This window comes from Mus caroli, unplaced genomic scaffold, assembly GCF_978045245.1.
Source record: "Mus caroli unplaced genomic scaffold, Mus_caroli_1 scaffold_4, whole genome shotgun sequence".
Lineage (NCBI taxonomy): Eukaryota > Metazoa > Chordata > Mammalia > Rodentia > Muridae > Mus > Mus caroli.
The window spans coordinates 34,693,118-34,720,242 of NW_028227259.1; the positions used below are offsets into that span (position 1 = coordinate 34,693,118).

Below are 27,125 nucleotides of genomic sequence, written 5' to 3' on the forward strand. Positions count from 1 at the left end.
GATGGCTCAGTGGGCAAAGGTGTTTGTTGTGTAAGTTCTGATGGCCAGAGTTCAATCCCAGGACCCACATAAGGGTGTGAGGGAGAAGAGACCCACAAAGTTGTCTTCTGACCTCCACACATGTGCCATGGCACAAGTGTGCATATACATGCATATTCTCTCTCTCTCTCTCTCTCTCTCTCTCTCTCTCTCTCTCTCCTTTTCTCTTAAGATTGGGTTACATTTTCATTGTTTCTTTCATATATTTAATAATTTCCTATATTCTTATCACACAAATTCTAACGATTCATTAGTTGCAGAAACCTTGGGCTCTGCTAAGTAGCTCCTGCAAAATGTCCACATTTTTGTAGCAGACAATGAACTTCATCAGGTATAAACTATCTCTTGGGTGACAGCGTTGAGTCTCAGTTCTATCTGTCTACTCTTTGATGGAGCACATTTCATGCTGGGATCAGGACCTCTCCAGATTTTGAACAAAGTCTACCATAATTTATGGTCTGTCTTTCTGTGGGTTCTCCCTCCTCACTTCCATGGCCACAGTTGCCTCAAATGCAAGCCTTTGATTCTTTGGGCCAGGATTTCTATTGCCATCTTATCTATTTTATAAAATCCTATTAAAAAATGGGAAATTCATCCTAGACATTATTTTTATTCCAGCATTGACTAAGCTCCAGAAACTGCCTGCTCATTAATTAATTAACTAATTAATTCTCTTTACATCTCAATATCAGCCTCCCTCTCCTCCCAGCTCCTCCTCACTCAGATCCTCCCATTCCAGCCCCACACAACACGAAACTGCCTGCTTTTGTGCGCCATTCAGGGCCTTGTTTTTCACAGCCTGCCCAGAGTTTGACATTGTGATGTGCAGAGGCAAGTATACTGGTGACTATCAGACTACACCGAGAGCAGAGCTGCTGACATCTCTTAGGATGCATTGCATTTGAGGTGGGCAGCAGCTGTGCAGCTGAAGATGCTCACCAGCCGATTGGAGAGAGGCACACTTCAAGAACACTGGACTCACTTGACCTTTGACAGACAAGAAATCACGTGAGTGTCATTACCTGTTGTGTGGGTGTGCAGTATGAGATACAGGCCCAGAACCAAATACCAATTGCACTCAGATGGTAAGGATGGGCAGGGAGAATTTACAAAGAAGACTGGGAAAGAGTGCAAAACTGGGAGGCGAAATACACAGGTGTGTTCTCTTCAAGTTCAAGGGACTTCAACTAAGAGAGCAGTTGACTGATAACTGCTGCTGATGGCTTCAGTGAGACAAAGATCACAACTGACAGCTGGGTGGCTTCAGGAAGGTCCTCCGTATGCAACTTAAGAGAAGTTTTATTTGAATGTTTGACCTTGAAAAAATGGTACCGTGTTGGTATCCCAAAGGAGGGCAAGATGGAGAAGGAAGCATGGGAGCATGGGGGTCCTATCTACAGTTAGTGTCTTGATCATTGTTTTATTGCCAAGAAGAGATACCATGGCCATGGCAACTCTTAGAAAGGAAAACATTTAGTTGGGGGCTTGCTTACAGTTTCAGAGCTTCCGTCCATTCTCATCATGGCAGGGAGCTTGGTAGCCTGCGGGCACACATGGTGCTGGAGGAATAGTTTGAGGGTTCCACATCTAGAACTGCAGGCAGCAGGAAGAGAGAGCCTTTGGGCTTGGCCTGGGCTTCCGAAACCTCAAAGTCCACCCCCTGTGACATACATCCTCCAGCAAGACTTCACCCACCAACAAGGCCACACCTCCTAATCTTCTAAGTACCCCCTGATGACTAAGCATTCCTGTGAATCCACGCAGCCATTCTTATTCAACCACCACAGGTTTTCAGCAGGTTCATAGGAAGTTCCAGAAAATGACAGAGGCCACCCAACTGTTTTGGGTCAGCTCCTTCAGTCAGTAGATCATACTAATTAAATCTGTTTGTAGAGCTAAGCTACTCAGGCATGTAAAAGGTGGGATGGGAAGCATGCTGCCCCCTCATTCCTGTTACTTCCTGAGGAGATCTTAGAGTAGCTGTGCTAAGGGCTGTGGCAGGAGGACCTAGGGAATGGAGCTGGCCATGGGGTTGACTCCAGAGGAACAGTGAGTGAAGAAGTCTCTGAAAGAGGAGTGTAACTGGAGTGTGTGTTAAGACAGTGTCGTTGTAGGGAGGTAGATCTAAGAATGGGCACCAAGGCATCATTTGAGATCAAGTCTGGCACCTTCAGGTACATTTTGTCATGGTCTCTTTCCAGAAGAATGACAGCATTTGGTTGACATCCTGCCCAGGCCTGGCCAGGTAAGATTAACTGGAGTCTGGATTTGGGCTGTGGAGTTTCTTTCTCTGTCTCTGATCTTGGTTTTCAAATTAATTTTTCCCACCATCCTTTACCTTTTTCTTCCTTCCCTTCCTGTCTTCTTTTCTTCCCTTTTTTGGGTTTGTGTTTATTTGTTTGTTTTGAGACAGGGTCTCACTCTGTGACTCAAACAGTCTCGGAACTCATTTTGAAACCAGGCTGGATTTGAACTTTGAGTGATCCTCCTGCCTCCACCTCTTGAGTGCTGTGTGTCAGTCACCATACCCCCCGCTTAATTATTTTCACTAGTTTTACATCATAATCTAGTGCATATAGAGACAGAAAACAAAGACTCCCATAGGATCAAAACTTCAATAAAGGGGTTGGGGAGATGACTCAGTGGTAAAATGCCTACTGTATAACCATTAGGGTCTGACTTGATCCCTAGTACCCACATAAAAGCCAGGTACTGAACTGGCAAAATGGCTTAGTGTGTAGACAACTTGTTGCCAAGTCTGATGACCTGAGTTTGACCCCTGGGACCCACATGGTGGAAAGAGAGAACCAACATCTGAACGTTGTCCTCTGAGCCTCACACATATGTTGTGACCTGCACATGCCCCCCCCCCCATATCCTTGCACAAGCACATACCCACAAATGACAAATACACTTAATAATAGCTTTTAAAGGGCCAGGCTTATGTTTGTAACCCCAATGCTGCAGGGGAAGAAACAGGTGAATCTCTAGAGCAAGTTGGCCAGCTATTCTAGCTGAATTAGTGAGTTCCGTGTTCAGTGGGAGATTCTGTCTCAAAAACTAAAGTAGAAAACAATAGAGAAAGATATCCAACATTGACCTCTGGCTTCCAAGAACCCCCAAGATCCCTCATATATTGTATTGTATTAGTTGTTTCCTTTATGCTGTGGCAGTGCGTGACAGAAGCAACCTAATGAAGGAGGAGTTTTCTTGTGGCTCACAGTTTGAGGGAATTACAGTTCATGGTGGTGGGAAAGGCGTGGCAGCCGGAGATGGAGGGAGTGAACCACTGTTTTCATTCAGCCTTGTACCCCAGCCCATGGAAATCTACTGTCCACATTCAGGATGAGTCTTCCCACCCCAGGTAATCCAATCTAGATCACCTCAAAAATATGCTCAGAGCTTGTCTCCTAGATGATTCTAGATCCTGTCAATCATCACATGCACATCCATCATCTCGGTGCATTTCTCCTCAACTTAGATCAGCCTATATTGAGCTTTGGGACACGTTTATGTCAATGTGCAGTTCGGCTGCTGTATTAGCCACTTTTCTGTTACTATAATGAGACATCATGACTGTAGTAGTTTAAATATGCTTGGCCCAGGGAGTAGAACTATTTGAAGGTGTGGCCTTGTTGGAGGAAGTGTGTCACTGTGGGTGTGACTTTAAGACGCTCCTCCTGACCATGTGGGTGTTAGTCATCTCCTACCAGCCTATAGATGAAGATGTAGAAATCTCAGCAACTCCTGTACCATGCTTGCCTTGACACTGCCATGTTTCTGCCATACTCCTGATAACAATGGACTGAACATCTGAACATGTAAGTCAGCTCCAATTAAATATTGTCTTTATAAAACCTGCCTTGGTTATGGTATCTGTTCACAGCAGTAAAATCCTAAGACAGTGACAAGGCAACTTATGAAAGAAAGCATTTAATTGGGCTTATGGTTCCAGAGGATTCTAAATCTTGTTTCCACAAAGATTCTAAATTCCACCAGGATGACAGTCAGGGTTAACTATCATACCCTAGGACAAGTGATCAATGGAACTGAGATATGTGGTGTAGCGTGAAGAAGGGCTAAGAAGCACCCTTGCTTCATTTGTCAACCTCGTGGGATTTAGAATCCTCATGGAGACAAACCTCTGGGTGTGTTAATGAGGGAGTTTCTAGATTAGGTCGATGTGGGAAGATCCACCTTGAATGTGGGTGGCACCATCCCATTGGTTGTAGCCCCAAGAGTGAATAGAAAGAAAAAAGCCAACTGAATACCAGCATGCATTGTCCTCTGTTTCCTGGTGTAGGATACAATGTGACTGCAGCCTCGACTTCCTGTGTCGATGGACTGTACCCTCAAAACATGAGCCAAAGTAAACCATTCCAGAGGTTGCTTTTGTCATGTATTTTGTCCTAACAACATGACTTCCTGACCCTTCATTTCCTATCCTCACAATACAGACAGGTTTCTAATCAGTTGATGTTCCTCTGAAAATGTCAGCCTTTAGAATTAGGCACCAAATCTCCTCTTTCAGGACGAGAGGGGAGATCAGAGACTCTCACCTGTTTAAGACTAGGCTGCTCAACAGTTTATCACACTGCACTGCATTATCCATAGTCACATCAGAGAAACAGGAACATGCGGCTGCGAGTAATGAGGAGCAGAAGGGACCCTGGCTCCAGAGCACACTCTGGTAGGGGTGAGCTCACATGCTGACCTCCTGGAAGGAATCAGACCTACAGAAGTACACATGGCCCACTCAGGAAGAGTTCAGTATCCAATGAAGTTTGAGATGCAAGTAGACTGGCAAGATGCTAGCTGGAAACTGACCCCCAGCTTCTTCATCAGAGAGACAAGAAGGAAGAGTGGTGTGCTGGCTGGTTTTATGACAACTTGGCACAAGATCGAGTTATTGGGTGGAGGAAACCTCAACTGAAAAAATGTCCCACCAGATTGGCCTGTGGTGCAGGTTTTTTTTTATTGATGATTGATGTGAGAGGGTTCAGCTCACTGTAGGTTTTTCCATCTCTAGGCAGGTGGTCCTTGGGTGTATAAAGCAAGTTGAGCAAGACTTGGGGAGCAAGCTAGTAAGCAGCACTCCTCCATGGCCTCTGCATCAGCGCTCCAGGTTCCTGTCCTGACTTTTGTTGAGGAACTGTGATATGAAAGTGGAAGCCAAATAAACCTTTTCCTCCCCAGCTTGCTTTTGGTTATGGTGTTTGGTCACAGCACTAGAGACTCCAGCTAAGACAGGTGGAAACTGTCATGAGTCTGGATAGGGCACACACTGTGCTGAGGACGGCCAGTTATATACGAGTAGGATTATGGGATTATGAGCATGTTCTAGATTATAAACAGTCTAAAAGAGAAGCAGAAGCCTGCATTAAAAGGCACAGGATCATCTCATTTTTAAATGTCTTCTCATTTATCGAGTTTTCAGAATACCATGGGAGCCAATAGTGTCCAGGCTTGATGAGAGAGCAAAGATCTCTCAGAGCCCTGTTCTGTGGCCTCAGGGCCTGGAACTGGGTGGACAAAGCCTATTTTTCAGGCAGGTCTTTCCAGATAGTTCTTAAGCCACTTCCATAACCAGGGCCAAACAAGTAAGAAAGGAAGAAAAGCTGTTGAGCCTGGAATGTGGGGTCACGGAGGGCTCTGAATGAAATCCAGCCTCCACCCTGTACGGGCAGCTTACCTTTGTGAACAAGCCAGATGCCTCAGCCCTGCCTTAGCCTCTGGCTTTGTGAATGATGTCCAATTTTCCTTCCCAGGATCTGTCACTCACTTATCTGTTTGCAAAGTAGGGAATAAGGACAATAATTAAAAGGTTTTGTGTCTCTTCTGATGGAAGGCATGCAATGTATAAAATTCCCAAAGAACAAATAAAAACTGTTTTTAAAAAGCAAGCACATGATGGCAAGGTGTAGATGATTATCAAGCAGTCTGACAGTAGCATTGTGTGCAGAGAAGTGAACTGAGGCAGAGTAAGTTGCCTTAAGTCTCTCTGCTGGTTCGCTGACTTTAGCAGGGAACCCTCCCAGTGCCCTGGGAAAACAAATTCTATCCTGCTCTTACCCTATTCCGCCCACTCGGACACTAGTCACACACTTGTGAGAGAGCTTGGTATTTTATGCAAATCTAAACATTCCATAAGAAGGAAAGAATCTTCTGAGATATTATTTTATTAAAAACATTATTAATGAAATGTTCATAAAGCCTCAATTTATATGCAACAACGACATAGCATGAGCTCCCCAAAGATTTTTTAAAAGTCTTCACAAATTGCATGAATTTTAAACCTGGCAGGCAAGTGAATTATAAATCATTAAGTTCTTGGCCCTTGATGTATGTGAGCCTATGTGTACAGTGTACAGCCTCTCTCTCTCTCTCTCTCTCTCTCTCTCTCTCTCTCTCTCTCTTTCTCTCTCTCTCTCTCCTGTGTGTGTGTGTGTGTGTGTGTGTGTGTATGTGTGTGTGTGTGTGTGTGTGTGTGTGTGTGTGTGTGTGTGTGTGTGTGTGTGTGTGATTGGTCTCTCATTGACCTAGAGCTTGCCAATTGGCCAGACTGAGGTGCCCAGGGACCGGCCAGTCTCTACCTCTGGGCTCTAAGATTACATATGAATGTCACCACACCTGTTTGGGTTTCTTTTTTCACACAGTCCTAGGAATTGAGTTCAGGTCCTCCTGCATGTGAAACAAGGCCTTCACAGAGCTAGCCTCACCCCCACCTGCCACCCCACTCCCAGTGGCCATAGCTTCTGAGCACATCTTCTCTGTGAAGTGAGCCTCCTTGTTTGCACTGAGCAGGCACTATTGGCCCTCAGCTTGGATGGAAACCTGAGCTGGCTGGGCAAGCAATGTAGTGTGGGAGGCATCATGGTTTCTTCCCAGCAGCTGCTCCTCTTTTCTCAGCATTAGATACCAGTGTTGATGAATGGTACTGAAGATGTGGTCCACAGACACAGTCCCAGTGTTGACGAATGGTACTGAAGATGTGGTCCACACACACAGTCCCAGTGTTGATGAATGGTACTGAAGACATGGTTCACAGACACAGTCCCAGGGTTGATGAATGGCACTGAAGATGTGGTTCACAGACACAGTCCCAGTGTCGATGAATGGTACTGAAGATGTGGTCCACAGACACAGTCCCAGTGTCGATGAATGGTACTGAAGATGTGGTCCACAGACACAGTCCCAGTGTCGATGAATGGTACTGAAGATGTGGTCCACAGACACAGTCCCAGTGTTGATGAATGGTACTGAAGATGTGGTCCACAGACACAGTCCCAGTGTCAATGAATGGTACTGAAGATGTGGTCCACAGACACAGTCCCAGTGTCAATGAATGGTACTGAAGATGTGGTTCACAGACACAGTCCCAGTGTCGATGAATGGTACTGAAGATGTGGTCCACAGACACAGTCCCAGTGTCGATGAATGGTACTGAAGATGTGGTCCACAGACACAGTCCCAGTGTCGATGAATGGTACTGAAGATGTGGTCCACAGACACAGTCCCAGTGTCGATGAATGGTACTGAAGATGTGGTCCACAGACACAGTCCCAGTGTCGATGAATGGTACTGAAGATGTGGTTCACAGACACAGTCCCAGGGTTGATGAATGGTACTGAAGATGTGGTTCACAGACACAGTCCCAGGGTTGATGAATGGTACTGAAGATGTGGTTCACAGACACAGTCCCAGGGTTGATGAATGGTACTGAAGATGTGGTTCACAGACACAGTCCCAGGGTTGATGAATGGTACTGAAGATGTGGTTCACAGACACAGTCCCAGTGTCAATGAATGGTACTGAAGATGTGGTTCACAGACACAGTCCCAGTGTCAATGAGTGGTACTGAAGATGTGGTACACAGACACAATGGACTTTGAACCAATTAAATTTGAACTTTGAAATTGTAAAACTTTCAGGGAATTAGATGAACTGGAAAATATTATACTGCACCAGGTAACTCTGACCCAGCAACACAAATGCTGCATTTTCTTTTCATGTGGATTCCAATATGGGGTCTAAGAACTTCTTTGGGACACAGGGTACGAATCGGAGGGGGATCAGATGCTAGCGACTTGGGGTCTGGAAATGAAGGACAATGGAAACTGTTGGATGGCAAATGGACTTTGGGACCAGGGGAGCCTTCATTTTATCTCTTCCACTTCCTGTGGGGACTTTAAATACTAGGTCTTAAGATACATTCTCACTCATGGATTTTTGGCCTATTGGCTAAAATGAAGTGTCTAGTTCTTGTCTTTGTTTCAGGGCAGTTTTATTGAATGTTATTTTCTGAGACAGTAGATCCTGACAACTGGGCTACAGAGGCAAAACTTTCCAAAGAGCTGTGTCTGCACTGACAGACCCATGATCAGCCAGAGAACAGGGATAATTGCTGGGGAGAAGAGGAGCTTAGGATGCTACCAGGCCTGGACAGAAGGAAAATACCAGGGGCACGGGGTACATTTTAGGAGAAGCTATATAGGAAGGCACGTATTCTCTGTTGAGAAAAGAAAGCCTTAAAAGGGACGGTGTCCAGACCATAAGACTTGAATGGCAAAGTGGGTGGCTGGCATGCCAAGCCCCCTCTACACTGGTCCCAGTCTTTGGAGAAGCCATTAGCTAGGAGACTGCTGGGTTGCCAATCAGTGCACTCTACTGGGATTCTGACACGGTTTAATCTCCTGTTACTAGCGTTCCCCCTTGTCTCTGGATGGGGATGGTACCTCTTCTCCATCTAAAGGCTGGACCTCTCCAGAAGAAGAAGGACTCTACCTGCCCCACCTTGAGCTTTGAGTTCTATGGACATCTATTGTCCCATCTTTGTACCAAGGATAGGTAATAGGGGACAGTTTAGGCCACACCTCCCATGTAAGGTAGCTTCTAGAAGGTGAGCCCCAAGTGCAGACGGTGGCTGCAAGAAGCATTCTGCTCATATTTGGCCACCTATACAACTGTTTCAAAGGACAGAGGCAGCTCCCTCTGAAGTCGTTTTGTGGAGGGGCTTGAGAAGGAGGTGCCAAGAAGAGAGAGGTTAGTGAGATTCTACTGGGGGACTTGGCGGGACTTCCCTCCTCTTCCTTCCTTGGAGGGGTTCTTGGCCTGATGATGGCAGGGCTCTGTCTCAATCATGACACCAGGTGGACCCAGGGGGTACCCCTGCGGTGTGATGGCACAACTGTCCTCTAGCATACCAACTGGCCTAAATTCTCTCTCAGATAGTAAACTGTAGATTGCCCATCCCTCATGCTGAGTAAGTCCAGAGAAACTGCAGTCAATGGAAATGCAGAGTTTGTCAAGTCTAGGCTATTTACAATTCATTTACTTAATTATTTACTTAGACTTTTTTTCTTTACTTACTTTAAAAAGATAAGTCTCTTTGAAAATATTTTACTAATACAGACATTTGTAAAAAGCTCTTTGCCCCCTAAAGCTCAACTCTGCTCTTGCTCTTCTGGAATGACCAGGGTTAAAAATAACAAGACAGCTAGGCTCTGTGCAGATTTTAAAAAAATCACAGTTTTTGCACTCAGATAACTTTGCATTCTTCTCCTTTCTCTGTTCTGTGTGAAGCTTGCTTTGCTTTTGTTTGTGTATTCAGGTGTGCCCCACGTGTGTGTGGTTTATTGGATTATTTTTAACTGATTCCTTTTTGTAGTTCTTGTTGGTGGCAGTGGTGGGCTTTTGTTTATTTGTTTTGGGCTTTTGTTTGTTTGTTTGGTTGATTTTGGTTTTCTTTTTCAAGACAGAGTTTCTCTGTGTAGTCCTGGCTGTCCTGGAACTTGCTTTGTAGACCAAGCTGACCTTGAATTTAGAGATCAACCTGCCTCTGTCTCCCAAGTGCTGGGATTAAAGGCATGTGCCTTTAATTAATTTAATTAGTGTGGCCAACATTCTTTTTTAAAAGAGATTTATTGTGTTTTATGCTCTAGAGTGTTTTCCCTGTGTGCGCCCTGTATTGCACATGTGCAGTACCCTCAGAGGCCAGAAGAGGGTGTCAAAGCCCTCCCCCCCCCCCCATCTCGTGTTACTGGGTGGTTGTGGTTCCAGGGAACTGAACTGGGGTTCTCTGTAAGTGCAGCGAATGCTCTGAAGGGTAGAGCCATCCCTCTAGTTTTTCCATCTTAGTTTCTGAGACTGGAGCTCGCCCAGTGAGCTCCAGAAGTCCTCCTGTCTCTGCCTCTTCAGCAAGGGGCTGTTCAGCACATGCCATCACTCCTGGCTTTGTTTTAAAAACACAGGCTCTGGCAGGCCAGCACTTGCTTGCATGGCAAGCACTTTACAGAGAGTCAGCTACCTACTGGGCCCTGCTTTGCTTTTCTTAATTTAAAGGAAGAAAAGAAAGAAAGAAAGAAAGGAGGGAGGGAGGGAGGGAGGGAGGGAAGGAAGGAAGGAAGGAAGGAAGGAAGGAAGGAAGGAAGGAAGGAAGGAAGGAAGGATCATTTTTTTCAGGCAGGTTTTGATCTTGTTTTAGAGAAACCCTGGTGTCTTAGTCAGGGTTTCTATCCCTGGACAAAACATCATGACCAAGAAGCAAGTTGGGGAGGAAAGGGTTTATTTGGCTTACACTTCCACATTGCTGTTCATCACCAAGGAAGTCAGGACTGGAACTCAAGCAGGGCAGGAAGCAGGAGCTGGTGCAGAGGGTTTACTGGCTTGCCTCCCCTGGCTTGCTCAGCCTGTTCTCTTATAGAAATCCAAGACTACCAGCCCAGGAGTGGCACCATCCACAAGGGGCCCTCCCCCCTGACCACTAATTGAGAAAATGCCTTACAGCTGGATCTCATGGAGGCATTTTCTCAACTGAAACTGTGATAACTCCAGCTGTGTCAAGTTGACACACAAAACCACCCAGTACACCTGGTAATCTCACCTCTGGCCTCTTACCACCGTCCGTGCCTCAGAGTCTGCCCCACATATTTGGACATCATTTAATTTGTAGTGGCACAGCCAGGCTGGTGAGGTTGGAGTTGTCGTTTCACGCAGTGCAGCTGCTTCTCTGGTCCTGTTGAGGTTCACTTCTGATCATCTAGGCCTCTCCCTGTCCATGGTCATTATTGGAGGGACAGGAAGAAGCAAGGGGAAGGCCAACATGGTAGAGGGTGAGGCAAAACAGCTCAAAGTGTCAGAGCTGTGGGCCAGAGCCTTCTGGGCCCTGGGGTACCTCCAGCCATAGCAAGGTGTTATGTTCTCAGGACAGATGGACTCTCATTTTCCTTAACAAGTACTTTTGTGTACAAACGAGGTACGAAGAAGGGTTCTGCATTAGAGGTATTTGTTATTTTGATATTCTTAGGTGCCCCCTCACCCCGTGAAGGGGGGTCTTGACCCACAGGTTGAGATCCAGTACTTTAGATCTAGCTTTTCAAAGAAGGTGAGCTCATAGCTGAAGGGCAGGACCTGGAAACAAATCCCAAGAGTCGGTTCAGTGTTCTTGCGGTTACAGGAGGTAAGTGCCATCCATGCCGGTAAGCATTCCGTAGATTCAATCGCAGAACACACTCACCTCCTTAAGGCAAGGGTGGGCCCACTCTATCGTGAAGCTTATGCAGTGGCTAGATCAGAGCACCCCCTGTAAAAAGCAAAGCAGGGGATCAGGGTCAGAGGTCTCTGGTTTGAGCCTTACTTGTCGGCCATCTAAGACGGGTGGAGCTTGTGGAAAACCTGGAGGTTGGGAAAGAACTGGTCAGATGTAGGTGGAGATAAGTATTCTGGTCAGGATATGGCGTGGGGGATTACAGGGAGGGTACCAGGACTGCTTATCTAGGTCAAGGGAGGGGATCTCTAACAAACGTGCCAGAGAGAAAGTCTTAGCCGTTGTGGAAGACTTTGGGGGGACTAGAGACGGTCTGGTCTTGTGGTCCTTCTACAAGGTCACAGGAATAATAATAGCACTCCAAGTAGGAAGAGATTCGCCTTTTGACACTGAGGAGATACCTGGGATGAAGAGAGCAAGGCCAACGGAGGCAAAACAAACACACAAAAAACCAAAAAAACCGCTGCGAGATGAAGGAAAGAGGGCAACTGGAGATGTGGGCGGGGCCAGGAGACAAAGGGAGGAGCCTGCCTCTGTCACGTGGGTAGTGAGGTGTCCTGGGAGATGCTCTCCAGAGAAGCCTGTGCAGCAGTTGGGACCTCAGAGAGAAACCTGTAACTACGAACTAGGAGAGAAGCGAGTAGGGAGAGAAGACCGATGTGCATCTCAAGGTGAGAAGTGAGCGTTTATTGCTGCGGTCAGGGGAATGGAGAAGGGACGATGTTATTTCCAGCTTTGCATGTGATGTGTGGTGAGCCCATGTGTCTAAGTGTCTTTGTCTGGACTCAAGTGACCCGTTTGGGACTAAGTTTTCACAGAATATATATCCTCTCTGGCATTGGCTTACAGGGCTCTGGCTGTGTTCTGGCCCAGGGTCTGTGGCCCTCAATGAAAGCAGCCAAGCTTTATAGCTGCACTTCTTCGAACGAGTTCTGCCCCGCCTAGTCAGATCAGCCAGGCCAGGCCCACATCTGGCTGCCCTTCTTTGGTTCACGTGCCTACAGTCAGACTTCATCATTTCTTCAAGATGGGGCTTGAAGTTGCCTTGTTCCAAACGGCTTCCCTCAGGGTGGCCCCAATCTGCTCCCAGAGTGCTGTGGACCTCTCTCTCTCTTCTTTCTTAATGCTTCTAGACTCTATTTCTGCTGGTGATCCCATCTGATCTCCTGAAGAGGTGATGATAAAGTCTTTTAGGGCGGGGACCACACCTCACATTTTTCCCCCTCCCTGATGACACCTAAAGTAGAGGTTGGCTCACTGAAATCCCCGTATGTGCACAGGATGCTGGGTGAGTCGGGAATTCTTTCCTCCCACATGGGACCTATACCTTGGGAGAGTGACACCAAAAACAGAGATAGGTGTGGGGGTGTGATCTGGGAGGAGCTAATGGTCCCTGCGAAGGTGTTCTCGGGAATAACTGTGAGCAGACAGGATGCTCATGTGAAAAGAGTTGCCCGTGGGTAGAGAGGGAATAACTGTGAGCAGACAGGATGCTCAGGTGAAAAGAGTTGCCCGTGGGTAGAGAGCTGAGCTGAGATGCTGAGGAATGTTGCATAAGATTGTTGAGATTCCATCTTGCAAGCTTTAGATCCTCGAGTCCTCCATAACCAAGCCTTTGTGTGTATGAGTATGTGTGAGTACCAGCCCAGATATGGTCAGCGGATTCTTGCCTATCGAGTTTGGAAGTCCTGGCATTATGGACATATGCTATCATATCTGGCTTGAAGTGGGTTCTGGGGACCTAAACCCAGGCCCTCACATTTATATAGTGAGCTTTTTACCCACGGAACCATCTCTTGAAGCCAAGCCTTTCCTTTTGTGGTCAGTTTCTCTTTTCTCTGCTTTGTAGATCTTTGCTTCACAGCCAGGTAATGACACACTTGTTCTTCAGGTAGGGGGTGTTGGTGTTGCTATTTTCTCTTCTCTAGTCTGTCCTGAGACAGGAGCCACAGCCTTACTGGCTTCCCAGGACTCCCAAATAGCTCTAGCCCAAAACACATCTGCATGGTCTCTCATGTTGTCTCTCTCTCTTGAGACAGGCTGATCTTGAACTCATAATCTTCCTGCTTCAGGCTTTCCAATGCTGGTATAACCCACCACCACTGGCTTCCCAGTCACTGTGATCTCTCAAGGGAAGGGCTTACTGTAGTGTCTAAGTCTACATTCTGGTTTCCCCTCTGCATTCTCTTCAAACCCCTCAACAGCCCCTCGAATCCCTACTTAAGGCACAAGACAATGCTACCCAGGCTGGATACCCACGCTGGTGCCTCTGTCTCCTTCATGAATACGCCCCACCCCCTTCTCCATGGCAAACCTCCTTTGTGTCTTAAGTGGTGGGCCACAACACCCATCCTTCTCTTCCTATAGCTGTGCTTCACAGAGCCATCAAAACACAAGGAGAAGCTGGGTGTGTGGCTTAGTAGGCGGAGAGCTCGGGAAACATGCACTGCATCAACCAGGGCGACAGAATATGCTGAGAATCCTAGAACTCAGGAGGGGAGCGGGGAGCAGGAAAAATCACAAGTTTAAGGGTTTAATTTAAGGGCTTAAGGAGTTTAAGAAGCATCCTTAGCTACATAGTGAGTCTGAAGTCAATGTGGCCTGACTGAGACTTCCCTTTCAAAAACCAAACCAAACCACAAAGAGGTCTTGACAGTTACCTCTTTAGCATCTTTACTTGCTTCCCTTTGTTCCTTGGGATAAGGGCCCACGGGCTACCCAGGCATGGAGAGCGTCTGACTCGGCTTCAGCCTTTCTCCACTCTACATTGCAATCACCTTGGCCTTTCCTGGAAGTGCCCAGGACCTTTCACCACAGAGCTGTGAAATGAGTCTGCAAAGGCAATGTCACCGACATCCATGGATGGAGTAGAAGCTCCGTGAGATCAGAGGCCATATGAGGCAGGCAGAAGGAGCTCAGAGAATGTGTGCCGACTCCCTGTCTCTCAGGCTGATTCCTAGGGTTTCAGAACACCAAGTCATGAAGGACAGGTATATGTTGGTCCCTATGTAGGTAGTGGGTGGAGGCCCAAACGAGCCTGGAGCGCCAGACTCCAAGGAGGAAAAGAAAAGAGATGCTAACTTCAGGAGTCAGCCTTGAATTACAGAGAGAATCGTTTCATTCCCTGACAGTATGAGAGGAGGGGAAAGCCATTGAACTTTATTAAAAGGTGGCTATTCTCTTTAAACTGCTGTCACCTTTGGGACTCAGTCCCCTTCTTTTCAAGACATCTGCTTCCTGGGCTAATTACATGGGGCCCCAGAGGCCTTAGAGCAGGTGGGATCTTACTGATAGAAGAAGCTGAGAGAGCTAAGGAGAGAAGCCTTCTACTTTGAGCTGAGTACACCATAGCTAGAATATGGTCTCTGAGCTCCTAAGGGAGAGGGGCTTGGGGCTGGGTGATGTAATTTGTTGTGTTTCTAAGCCCGTGGGTGTGTACTGCACCTGTGAGAAGGAGGGAACGAGCCTTCATGACACCTGAGTTCTCAAATGTTCAAAAGGAATGAACGGAAGAGTCAGGATATAGGATCCTGGCTGACCTATCCAGGTGTAAACATAGGTATTGACTCCAGTGAGCTAGCTATAAGCATGCTTTTGACTAGTAAGTGCTCTGGTTCCATTCTCACAGGAGCAACTCCCAGATGATAAAATATCCAACTGCTACGATATTGTCTTAGTTATGGTTTCTATTGCTGGATCGGGGCGGGGGTGGGGGGGAGAAACACCACCAAAAAGCATATTGGGGAGGAAAAGGTTTACCGGCTTACACTTCTATGTCTCTGCTCATCATCAAAGGAAATCAGGACAGGAACTCAAACAAGGCAGAACCTGAAGGCAGGAGCTGATGCAGAGGCAGTGGAGGAGTGCTGCTCACTGGCCTGTTCCCCTGGCTTACTCAGCCTGCTGAACCCAAGGACCACCAGCCCAGCAAGAGGCCCCACCCACAATAAGCTGGGTCCTCCCCTTTCAACCACTAATTAAGAAAATGCCTTATGACCAGACCTCATGGGGACATTTTCTCAATTGTAGTTTCCTCCTTTCAGAGAACTGTAGTTTGTGTGTCAAGCTGGCACAAGACCAGCCAGCACAGATATTAAAAATGCCAGGTTTCACTGGAAATGCATCCCATCCCCGCCAAAGCTGAGGAAGTTCTTGGTGCAAAGTCAAAGAGCTCTTTCTCCTGTCCCTCTTGCTGGGAAGCCAGGCTGCTCCAGGAAAGCCAGGCTGCTCCAGGAGTGGGGGTGGGTGGGGTGAATGGGAAGAAAGAGGCTTTTGGCATCACTGTCTGGCATTATTAATGTTCTCAGGGCATGATGGATGGAAGGTTGGGGTTCCACTCTGGTGCTAGGGGTGTGGAAGAGAGAGCCTGTGGTGGCTTTGGATGTTCTCATTGCCGGCGTTTGTTGTCCTGTGTTTTTCTGACCCATATGATGCTGCTTCAGTCAGCTGTTCATGAAGAATCCTGTGCTCCTAAATGGCTTCACCCCACCTTGTTGGGTTCTTTTCCAGGGTCCACATCTTTAGACACATCCTCATGCTGGCAAACCTGGCAGGTCTGGCCCTAGTCCTCCTCTCCCTCCTCCTCCTCCTTCCTCTCTTCCTCTTCTCCTTCCCCCTCCTCTCTTCCTTTCCTCTTATTTTTCCTCCTCCTCCTCCTTCCTCTCTCCCTCTTCTCCTTCCCCCTCCTCTCTTCCTTTCCTCTTATTTTTCCTCCTCCTCCTCCTCCTCCTCCTCCACCTTCTCCTCTTCTTCTGACTCCCGCTCCTCTTCATCCTCCTTCAGATTCATGCCTACTTCTAGTTGAAGATATCTAGTAAGTCTCTGGTCTGAGACCTGACCTATCTGAACACCTGGGAACTCAGCGATCCCAACCTCCTACAAGGAGAATATGTCAGAGAAACAACATCTTTGAAAGAATCAAATTTTCAGGTCAAGTGAGCAGGCAGAAAAGAACAGCTTTTCTCTGGGTTTATTTGTCCTGGGTGGATGGGAGGCTAGTCTAAGGGAAGCTGCTAGCTCTCCAGTCTGGGAGGCCAGCTGCTAGGAATCACTCCTACCTTCTGCTCTGTGATCCTCTACATGACACAATGATACCTAAGGACACAGGGTGGATGAAAGGAGGGGCTGCAGGAGGCAAGTCATCAAGCACACAGCTCCAGGGCAAGGTTACCCAAGGCTACTTGGCAAGTCAATATAGCAGTCAAGGGATTCAAACCAGAGGGAGCCATTTGAGGCTCTTAAGTGGGACCTGCGACCCACCAAGAGTCATGAGCTCTGAGATAGGCAGGTGAAGCAAGATGCAAGTTACAGCTTTAGGATTATAGGAAGAGCCCAACTGAGTAGAGACCAAGTTAGCAGATTAGTAAAATGTATTTATTAATTTACAGCCCATCTGCAGGCACTTCTGAACCCACAGGGGTTCAATGGTACCTAAGAAGAGGGGCGTGGTTTCTATCTCCAAGTAGGGTGGGAATTTTGGCAGTAACCTGGCAGAGCACATGGCAACCCTTGCTGAGTTCATTATCTTCATTTTATAGGACAGGGGAAATAGCAGGTTTTCTTGGTTTTCAGGGACTTGTTTTAAGAGATTTCTCTGGAGGACAAAGGGACATATTTGGGTCTAGCAGCAGCAGCAGCAGCAGCAGCAGCAGCATCATCAGCAGCAGCATCTCTTCTCTCATAAGGCAGTGTACTCTTCTTAAGCCTCAAGAGACCAACTCTGAGAAGCCTGCTTCCAACCGGGTTGTTCTTGTATTAGGAGCTGTGTGGGCATCACGTTGATGATTGAGGTACAGGGTCTGCCCCTTTCAGCCAAGTAGGTAGCTCCAACTGGCCAGCTCTTTGTTCCCCAGTGTGGTGAAGTAGCTAAAGCGACAGAGCCCTAAGCAACCTGCCAGAGAAGGAGGGGTTAGTTAAGCTTCTGAGATGTAAAACTTGATTCTGCTCACTGTGGCCCCTGAGGGATGACTTGCGTGGGAGTAGATTTATACAACCAGTCAGCAGTTACTGACTTCAGGCCTTATGCAGTGTAGTGGGGACGCAGCAGCAGCAGTGTCCTCTTGGAACTTAAGTTTGTCAGACAGGATAATCTACGGACACGTATTGAAGGACATACAGGAGCCCAGTGGTGTGTGTTTGTGTATGTGTGTTTATATATGGATGTCTGATTGTGTATGTGTGTTGGTGTGTGTATATATGGGTGTCTGATTGTGTGTGTGTGTGTGTAAAACAAGGAGAGAATGTGGGATTTGAGAATGGAGAAAAGGCACACAGGGCCTTATGGACCTTGCTGAGATGATCAGTCTCTGACTAAAGGGAAATGGGAACATGTCTAAGGGGTTTTATACAGGATGTGGCATTAGGCTTATATGCTGACAAGATTGTTCAGACTAATATAGTTACAGAAAGACAGAAAGGAAGGAAGGAAGGAAGATAGGCTGGGCCTACCTTGGTCCAGGAACTGGAATACAGAATTGATAGGACTCAGCCATTGGTGATCTGCTGGACTGAGCAGGAGATCCCATGGATATTGTCTGGGTCTGTCTGCAATAGCCACTAGGGCTAAAAAACGATAGCAGAAGAATGATGTGGCCAGTTCTACCCTTCCAGATCCTGAGGAACCCCCAGACATCAAAGGGAGAGTATTGAGTCAATGAATGAGTTTATGGGGCTTGAAGCTCAGAAGAAAGGTCTGTCTGGAAGTGGGAATGTAGGAATGATTGACACACACGCTTTAAATAAAGCCAAGGGCTGCTATGGTTGCCTTGAGAACCAGCAGAGGAGGGTCCAGGCCAGAGGAGGAGTGGCCAGACAAAACCAGGAACCCCAGACAGAGCTAGTATCTCAAGAAAGCAGTAGAAGCCATCGCTCACACTCTGTTGAGACACGAAGTGGGAGAAGGTATGAGGATTCATTGCTGTCTGTTGGATTCAGCAAACTACTGACCTTCAAGAACTTTTGATGGCATGGTGGGAACAGAAGCCACATTGAAGGACAGGGACAGGTGAGTGAAAGGCATTTTAGAAATGCTACCTGACAAAGAATTGGGATGTTCAGCCTACAGGAATTCTTATGGGATTCAGATGATCAAATGCAAGAGTTTTCAGCCTCATAAAGATTTGGGAGACATAGCTCTCCTCCCTGGCCAGAGAGAATTGAGAGATGCTGGTCTGATGTGGCTCAGAAGCAAAGAAGAAAGGGAACAGGAAATAGTTTGCATGATTCTCACAAGGAGCATACTGAGATTCTAGCCACCCTCTGGAGAAGCATGTAGCTGTATGTTCTTGTTTCTACATGCCCATAAGAGGCCCCCAAATGTCAATCAAGTGTTAAACTCAAAAGGAACAAAAATGAGGAAGTTCTGTGTCTTAAGTTAAAGTAACCAGTCTTTGGAGCAGAAACACTGAGATAAAACAGAACAAAACAAAACAAAGCTTTAAAGCTGGGCATGGCGACACACAATTGTCATCTCATGATCCAGGAGCCTGAGGCAGGAAGATGTTATGTTCAAAGCTGGTCTGAAATACATAGCGAGACTCTATCTCAAAACAAATACAAATAAAAGAAAATGTGCTTTTACCGTCCATTCTCAGGAAGGTTTCTACATATTCCTATGGAGTTCCAGACAGTCTGAAAGGCTGGCATGGTGGTGCAAGCTCGTAGCCCCAGTGCTGGCCTCCTCAGCAACTTCCAGGCCAATGCAACTGTCTCTCAAAATAAAAGTGCATAGTCCAGATGGACAACACCTAAGGTTGTTCTCACACATGTGCACATGAACACGTACACACACAACACACACACACCATATGCACCCATACACAACACCACCCACAACACAGTACATACTGAGAGACATATATAACATGCAAACACACACAACACACAGAGGCACAACACACAGAGACACATACACACACATACACAACACACAGAGACATATACAACACACAGAAACACAACACACACACACAACACATATACAACATATACACACATGCAATACACCCACACATACATATACACATACAGAGACACACATGGACATATATGCACATACATATACATAGGACACACATATACATATACAGACACATACATATATAACATACATATACACACAGACACACATGTAAAACAAACATACATGCAACATATACACAACACACAGACACATGCACATGCTCATATATATACACAGACACACAGACACACATCCAGACACAAACATTTACACACAGATATACATATACACACATGCACCTACATGCATGCACACACAGACACACATACATACAGCATATACACAATACACACAAACACACACGCACACACACACACACACACACACACACACACAGAGTCTATTTTCAGAAATACCATAGTGTGAAAATAAGATTAGGATAGAAAGGATGTAGAACTTGGGAATTCAATTTTCTGTGAAAAACCAAGGCCTTCCTGCATGTCAGAAGTGAAGACAGGACAGGTGACAGGCTGATGTAAGTCAGAAGCTCCTGGAGGCAGTGGTGTTTGTGTAGTCCTTCAGGAAATAAAACCTGAAGGACAGTTCCTCAGTGAGCCACCCATTCCTCACCTTGGTTGTCCAGATGGCTGGAGCCCAGCACAGACCTGGCGACTGGTCGGTATCAGGGCCCCAGGGGAGAGCCCTTCTCAATCAGCACTTCCCTCTCTTTCGCCTACTCCCTCATAGCCCTCTGCCCAGGTGGTGCCATCAAACATAAACAGCTTGAAATGGAGCAGGCACAATAAACAAGTCTGTATATTATTGCCAATGCCATTAACACCCACAAGCTGCCTTGGTGTCCTGGGTGTTGGCAGCCCAGCCCTTGGCCAAGGTGGTAACATAAAGGACAGCAATCCCTTGCCCCACAACCAAAGGGCCAGAGGCTGTGCTACGTGAATAGAGGGACGCCCAGGCTGGTAAGCTGCCCCAGCCGGGTCAGTCTTCACGAGTTGTTACCAAAATCCAGGTGAGAGATACTTCTTATGAGCACTAACTGATAATCTTCATTTCTGTCCCTTTTCTCTGTGTCCAAAACCTAGGGATGCTATCTGGGCAGCTGCTCTACTGTGAACACAGGCCAGGGAGGTGGGTGGGGTCTGTGTGGGATGTTTGGAGTGTGGGATCCAGGACCACCTCAGCATAGTAGCAAGCACTGAGATTCTTGGAGCAAACATTGGGATATTTGCTTATTCTCTCTGGACTCAAAGGACACATCACAGCTCCTGCAGGCAGTGAGGGGAAGATGAGCTTCATGGTCAGGGCATCGAATTTAATGTCATCTGGCTCCCTGACTTGCTCTGTGAAGCCATGGGTACCACATATAAGCATCTCAGCTCTGGGAGATCTAGGGAAGAGCTTTCCATACCAGCGTTTTCACAGAAACGCCATGCCAGGATAGATGGGGTGATTACAGGTGTTAGGCTTTCTGTTGATAATATTTAGCACAGGGTTTGTATTGCAGAGTCATAGCTAGAACTTGGCCACTCCTGGTGGACAGACAAGAGTTCTGGGCTCTAGTAGCTAAGCAACCTTGAGTCAGTTACTTAGTCCTATGTGAGTTTTAAGCTTCTTGTTGATAAAACTAGACAAAACACACCATTGCTGCCATGGTCACAGTGATTCAGCGCTGAGCAATGAGTGGGAAGGAACATTGAACTTGGACCAGAAAGTCCTGCCCCAAGTGCTGTTCTTACTCAAGGGTGGGCTTCACAAAAGCCTCTCTCTTTGCCTCAGTTTTCTTCTGTGTACAGTAGGGGAGGAGAAAGCCTGGTCAGGCGACTGCCAAGGACTAAGTGCCTTCTGAGCCATTCTTAAGGTATCCCACTTGTCCTTGGAAGGGGAGAAGAAAGGACTAAGCTGGCATCGACAGTCCCGTGTTAGATGGTAGACTGCTGTTAAGTTCCCTGGTTCTTCAGAAGTAGAACCAGAGAGAGGAGTCCTCTGGTGTCAGGAAAAGGGGGTGCTTTACCTCGAGGTGCACCAACACCCTAGTTTTCAGATCCAGCATCCAGGAGAGAAGAATCACACTAGTAAGTCTGCTGCCATCCTTGGTTTAAGAGCTGAAGGTCTGCCTTCCGCAGCTCAGGATCAAGAGCCCCCTCTTACTCTCCTCCTTGAGGAATGACAAGCCCTTGCACCAGGCATGTCTTCCAGTAGTGCTGGGGAGAAATGAATGGGAAAGGTGGCTTGGATCGGCACCTCCTTCTACACTCACAAATTGGGTACCCTTTGGCTGGAATTTTTACCCCTGCCCCTGAAGAATCCCACTAGTATGAAATAAAACATCTATGCACTTGAATCGCAAGAGGCCTGTAGCTTAGTAGGTGCTCAACTCCTACTTAGTAGGTTTCAGTGAATGCTGTTTAAGTCTGAACCTGGGTGTTGGTGCATTAATGGAAATCAGGTAGGCAATAAGAATGGCTTTTCTGCACTTACAGAAAAGTACTGGGTTGGGATGTTTAAAATACCCTGATTGATCATCATCCTTGCCATATATATAAACATCATTTTCTGTGTGCTGGGAAGGCATGGCTCTAATAAATGCTCCTGTCTATGTTCCTCTAGAACATTAGAGTCTGGAGATCCCTCAGAGTCTGAAAGGGGTACGATGTGGAGAGAGAGGGAAAAAAAAGATCCATCATTAGAATGTCCAAGTGATTTGCAGAGTACCAGGGCTCATACTGTAGGGACTCATTTGCTCCCTACCTGTAAGCAGTGGTCAGCTAGCCTTAGTACCTACTTTGCACAAATGCTTGGTGTAGAAAGAGGGTATCCTGCATGCATGAAGTGGGCAAGTCAGATCACCCCTCCTTCAAACACCATGGATGTGTCTGTGTGCCCATTGAAGAATGAAATTCATGCTGTCAATCAATTTCACCGTATAGAAGGAAGAGAGAGAGACTTCAAGTGACAGCAGGCATCATAGCTGACCTGGAACTCTAGCTTATACATCCTGGTCTCAGACACTGGGCTTTTCTAGACACCAGAATTCAGCTCTTTTTCCACCCATCCCCATGTCCTCTGAAAAATAAGCCCCAGAATCTTGCCAGATGGTATATTCCAGCAGATTTCTCTTTAGAAGGTCAGCCTCTTTGGCCAGTGGTTAATAGCCTGGTTTTTCTTATTGAAAAAATAGGGCGCTCTACCTCAAGCTTTGCCCACAATCTTCAAAGAGCTTGACCCCACTTGTCATCCTTCCCAAGGCCCGGAACCAACCACAGTTGTTGCTTCTAGATACTCTGGAATATAGAGGAATTGTAGCTAGCTGCATCATCAGACAAAACAGACCTCTCTCCTTTCTACTAATATAGTGGTTTTCAAATATCAACTGTGACCCACATTAAGAACCACACACTTCACAACATGTACCCAAAACAAATTCCCCAGGTGCTTTTCTTACCGCTGTTATATTCGATACCCTCAGATGTTCTGTGGTCTGTTTTTTAAAGTGGTGTATTCATTCATCAAACTAAATTCACGAGAATATAATCACTTCTATCTGTCAGTTTGAAAACTACACTTCTAAGTCCTGCGCTGCTTTGGTCTGTGTGGGCCTTGAACCTGAGATTTGGTCTAGCGCCTCCTAGTCAGTCCTTGGGAAATAGCAACTACTTAGTCTACAAGAAGTCTTCAGAGCAGGGGATACAGTCTAACTCTGAAGACATGGATTCAACCAGGCCTGTTTCCTTCTCAGAGGTCACACCCAAAGACGTTTGCTAGCAGGCAGTGATGCACATTTCCTCTGTTAGGCGTTATCCTCGTGACATATTTCATAGCAAAACAACAACAACAAAGAACAAAAGTTTCTGGGGAAGTGATAGGGTTGGCAGTTGCTTGCCTCTGTCCGTGGAAGACTGCTTTCCCCTTGTTTTCTCAGCTGTAAGAGACTTAATAGATAGCAAGTGTCATTCAAACTGACAGATGCCTCTCCACAGTGTTGGCAGGAATGCCCACACAATGTTACTTACCAAGCCAGGGGTGGTGGCTCATACCTGTAATCCTATACCCAGAAGGCTACAGTGTATTATGAGTTTGAGGACATTCTGAGATACATTGCAAATTATGGAAAACAGTGTGAAGCCATGTCTTACTCCAGCCCCTACTACCCTAAAAAACGGAAGGAAAAATTTTTGCTTCCCTCACCTTAATTTGGTTGGGACTTCAATACTTCCTTGATCTAAAAGACAATTCAGACTGTCCTATGCCAAAATGCCCTCTGAGATGAAAATGGTTAAGTCATATCTCAGTTTTCTAGAGGCTATAGGATAGGTTCTGGCCAGCAACACAGCAAAGGGACCAGAGGTGGGAAACAGATGTTTCTGCCTTTGCCCAGTCACACTTCCTGCCCTCCTTCTCCTGGCCTGAGCATGAGCAGAGTCTTATGGACTCTTATTGCATTCAAGGAAGTTTGGCAATGTTCTTCCAGGCTGCTGGCAGCACAGAGTGGGTGGTTCTGGCATCCTTACTGGGGCAGCATCTGTGAGTCTGAGCTTGCATTTGTGGGCAGTATAGTGCCGGTGACAAGTGTCCAGGTGCTTGAGACCTTGACATTGTGTACAGTTTCTTCTTCCTTTCTGGACTTGTCATCCTTCTGAAGGTCCTAGGATTAGCCATGGGCAACAGGGCATAGCCAACAGGGTTAGTGTGTCAGAGTCTACACTCCACTACATTAGCTCCTCACCCATACAAAGTCTGAAGGCCTCAACTAAGCCTGAGGTCCATGGTCCCCCATGTTATATTTCTGAGCAGCAGAGAAGGGATGGCAATATCCTAGGATCAGGACTTGATAAATGAAGAGCCACGCAGCTCACTGTTACTTTAGACTCAACACAGTAAAGCCTTCTATGGAAAAAATACCTAAGTCAAAATGGAGAGCAAGATCTGCATTGGGTTATGGGAACCAGTCCAGGGCTCAGAGACTGCATCACGGGGCATCATTTGTTGGTATTTGGGGGGAAAGATGAATTTGTCACTCAGAACAGCTTTTGTTACTCGGGCTTTACACTCTAGCTCTGTCTAGCTCAGTCTGCCCAGCTTAGTCTCAGCCCAGCAGCACCCACTTCATGTGCCCAGTGGGAACTGCTGATGGGGTCAGAGTGAGTTCCATGCTGGCTCACCTCTCAGCCTTTGCTTCTCACAGCTCAACATCCAAACAGTGTGAAAGAAAATAAAACATGGGACCTGTGATTCATGTAATTTATGTCAAATAACCCAAAGAGTTGTTTGTGAGCTTTGAAACCTGGGGCTGAGAACATAGCAGAACAGGCCAGGACATGCCCGGGCAGGCCCTTTGTTAAGACATTCCTGAGGCTGCTTGGCCAGAAAGATAAAGAGAAGGACAAGCCGGACTGGCCCTGTGCCTCCCTATCTCCCACCCTTCTGACCTAAGTTAAATGTTATCTGCATGTACAGTCTGCTGATGTTTAAATGGACCAATCATGTGAAACTGCGCCAATTCCTCCCTGCCAATGTTTAAATGGACCAATCATGTGAAACCGCGCCAATTCCTCCCTGCTGATGTTTAAATGAACCAATCATGTGAAACCGTGTCAATTCCTCCCCCAGCCCCAGTCCCTTTTCTATAAAAACCCCTAGTTTCCAAGCCTTGTGATCAAATCCACTGTCTCCTCCCTAAGATACGTTTCGACCCTGAGCTCTGCCATTAAACTACCTCGTGTTTTTACATCAAGACGGTCTGTTTGTTCGTGATTCTCAGGTTTCCCCACTAGGTTCTTTCAAATGTGTGTGTGCTGTGCCTGCCTGCCACTTCCGACCATCAGCGTTTGGAGGTGGTGTGGGGACAACAGAAAGAAACCTCCCCTTGAGGTCCAAACTAGAGAACCTGGTGGCTCCTGAGCCTGTGTGGGGATATATTTCAGACTGAGAAAGTTCCTGTTTGGACTTGGTTTGATGGGTCTACAATGTGTCCTTTATTTTCTGTAAGCCAGGAAGTGAAGGCAGATGAGGTCCATCTTGGGGATGTGCCCAAGATTCCAGGGTTGTGTTACGTAGTAAAATCTCTGCTTTACACATGGGATGCCAAGGTCTATCTTCTTCATAGCTCTGTCTCTGCCACCAGCCAACTCTGAACCCTTGACATCATGGGAGGGAACAGAGGTAGCAGAGAGGCCACCATGTAGTCTTGATCTTTGGGTGTCTGAGATGAGAGTGTGCTACCCTGTTGTCAAGCGTCTGCCTAAATGTTAATATTTATCATTTACAGCCAGCCACTGCCCCCTTTCAAAGGTGAACACAGTAAAATTTACAACAGGTGTGCTATCAGATCCCAGAGGGGCATAAAAGCAGGAGGGCGAGAGGTAACTCAGCCATCTGTGGAAGGAAGCCGGTTACTCAGAGGCCCCAGACACCTACACCACTGAGGGATGGAGCTGTGCCCAGGTGTGTCCCCGGTGGGACTGCTGCTGCTGCTGCTGCTACTGCTGGGACAAGGTAAGTGTGACATTTGATGAGTTGCTGAACATCCCCTTCTGCTGAGATGAAGCTCCAAATGTAAAGCGAAATCACATGAGGGCTTAGTTTGCCTCTTGTGGGATGGGAGGCTGGGCTGCCTATAGAACAGCTGAGAGTTAGGGGCTCTGGAGGCTGTTGGGGCATGGTGGGTCTGGGAGAGATAAGCATATGTGAGTTTCAGACTCTGGTGGGGGGAAAAGCTGTGAGTGAAGAGTCACCAAGATTTCTATTACTTTGTGCTGTGGGGCCTGGAAAAGTTCTATCTACCTGAACCTCATTTTTCCTCTTCTTTAGAATGGGTGGTGGTAGCTGGAGATGTGGAGATGTGGAGATGTGGAGAGTGCTTGTTTATCAGTACAAGGCCCTGGGTCTAATCTCCAAATACCTCAAGAGATAGAGTAGAATGGTGTGTCATTAAGTCATGGTTATAGCTCTCTGTGGCCTTTGCTTTTTCTGTCAAGGACAGATGAAGATGGACCAGTGTCATAAATCCTAAAGATGCCCACAGGTCTTCGTTGTGTGGTGTGCGTAGCCTTGGCTGAGCCACACAGGCAATGCCCAAGGCTTCATGTTTCCTCTGATGCTGAGTGTGAACAGATCCTGCCCCACCCTCTCTCTGCCCGTCCTCCTTGGTTTAGGACGGCAGGATTATTTTAAGCAGTAAAGGAACCTGAGCAGGGCCTCCTTCTCTTTCCTCACCTGAGGCCTGGGTTTGTAGCAGAAGACAACCGCCCTGGAGCCACCCAGAGAACTGCCTGGGACCCCAGAGTCCTGTTGCGAGCCTCTGGGGAGACTAGGATTGCACTTCTGTGGTCTGCAGTGAGACTCAGGGAAGCGTTTCTTATGCTTATTGACCACCATGCTCTTTTCTCTTGCTGGGCTGGGTCTGTCCGTTTTCCTTTTCCTGTGGATTATTCAGGTTCCCTGTGTGAGCTGACTAATGGCTGTTTGGTGAGTGGACATATATGACAACTGTCTTTTCACTCCCCAAAGCCCATCTTTTTTCTCTCTTCATGAAAAGAGGCAGAATTCACTTTGTGGAAATAGGTG

The 27,125-nt window shown here is 46.9% G+C and overlaps 1 protein-coding gene across 2 annotated transcripts in view; it reads left to right on the forward strand.

Annotated features, from left to right (window-relative positions):
- The first annotated feature begins 12,159 nt into the window (after positions 1–12,159).
- The window catches only part of Plb1 (phospholipase B1), a 107,336-nt gene continuing 92,370 nt past the window's right edge, over positions 12,160–27,125 (forward strand). For both annotated transcript variants that reach the window (XM_021162761.2, XM_085836586.1), the window contains exons 1-2: positions 12,160–12,255; positions 25,828–26,054. In XM_021162761.2, coding sequence (XP_021018420.2) covers positions 25,988–26,054 — 67 coding nt within the window. In that variant the 5' untranslated portion in view covers positions 12,160–12,255; positions 25,828–25,987. The remainder of the gene's footprint in view (positions 12,256–25,827; positions 26,055–27,125) is intronic.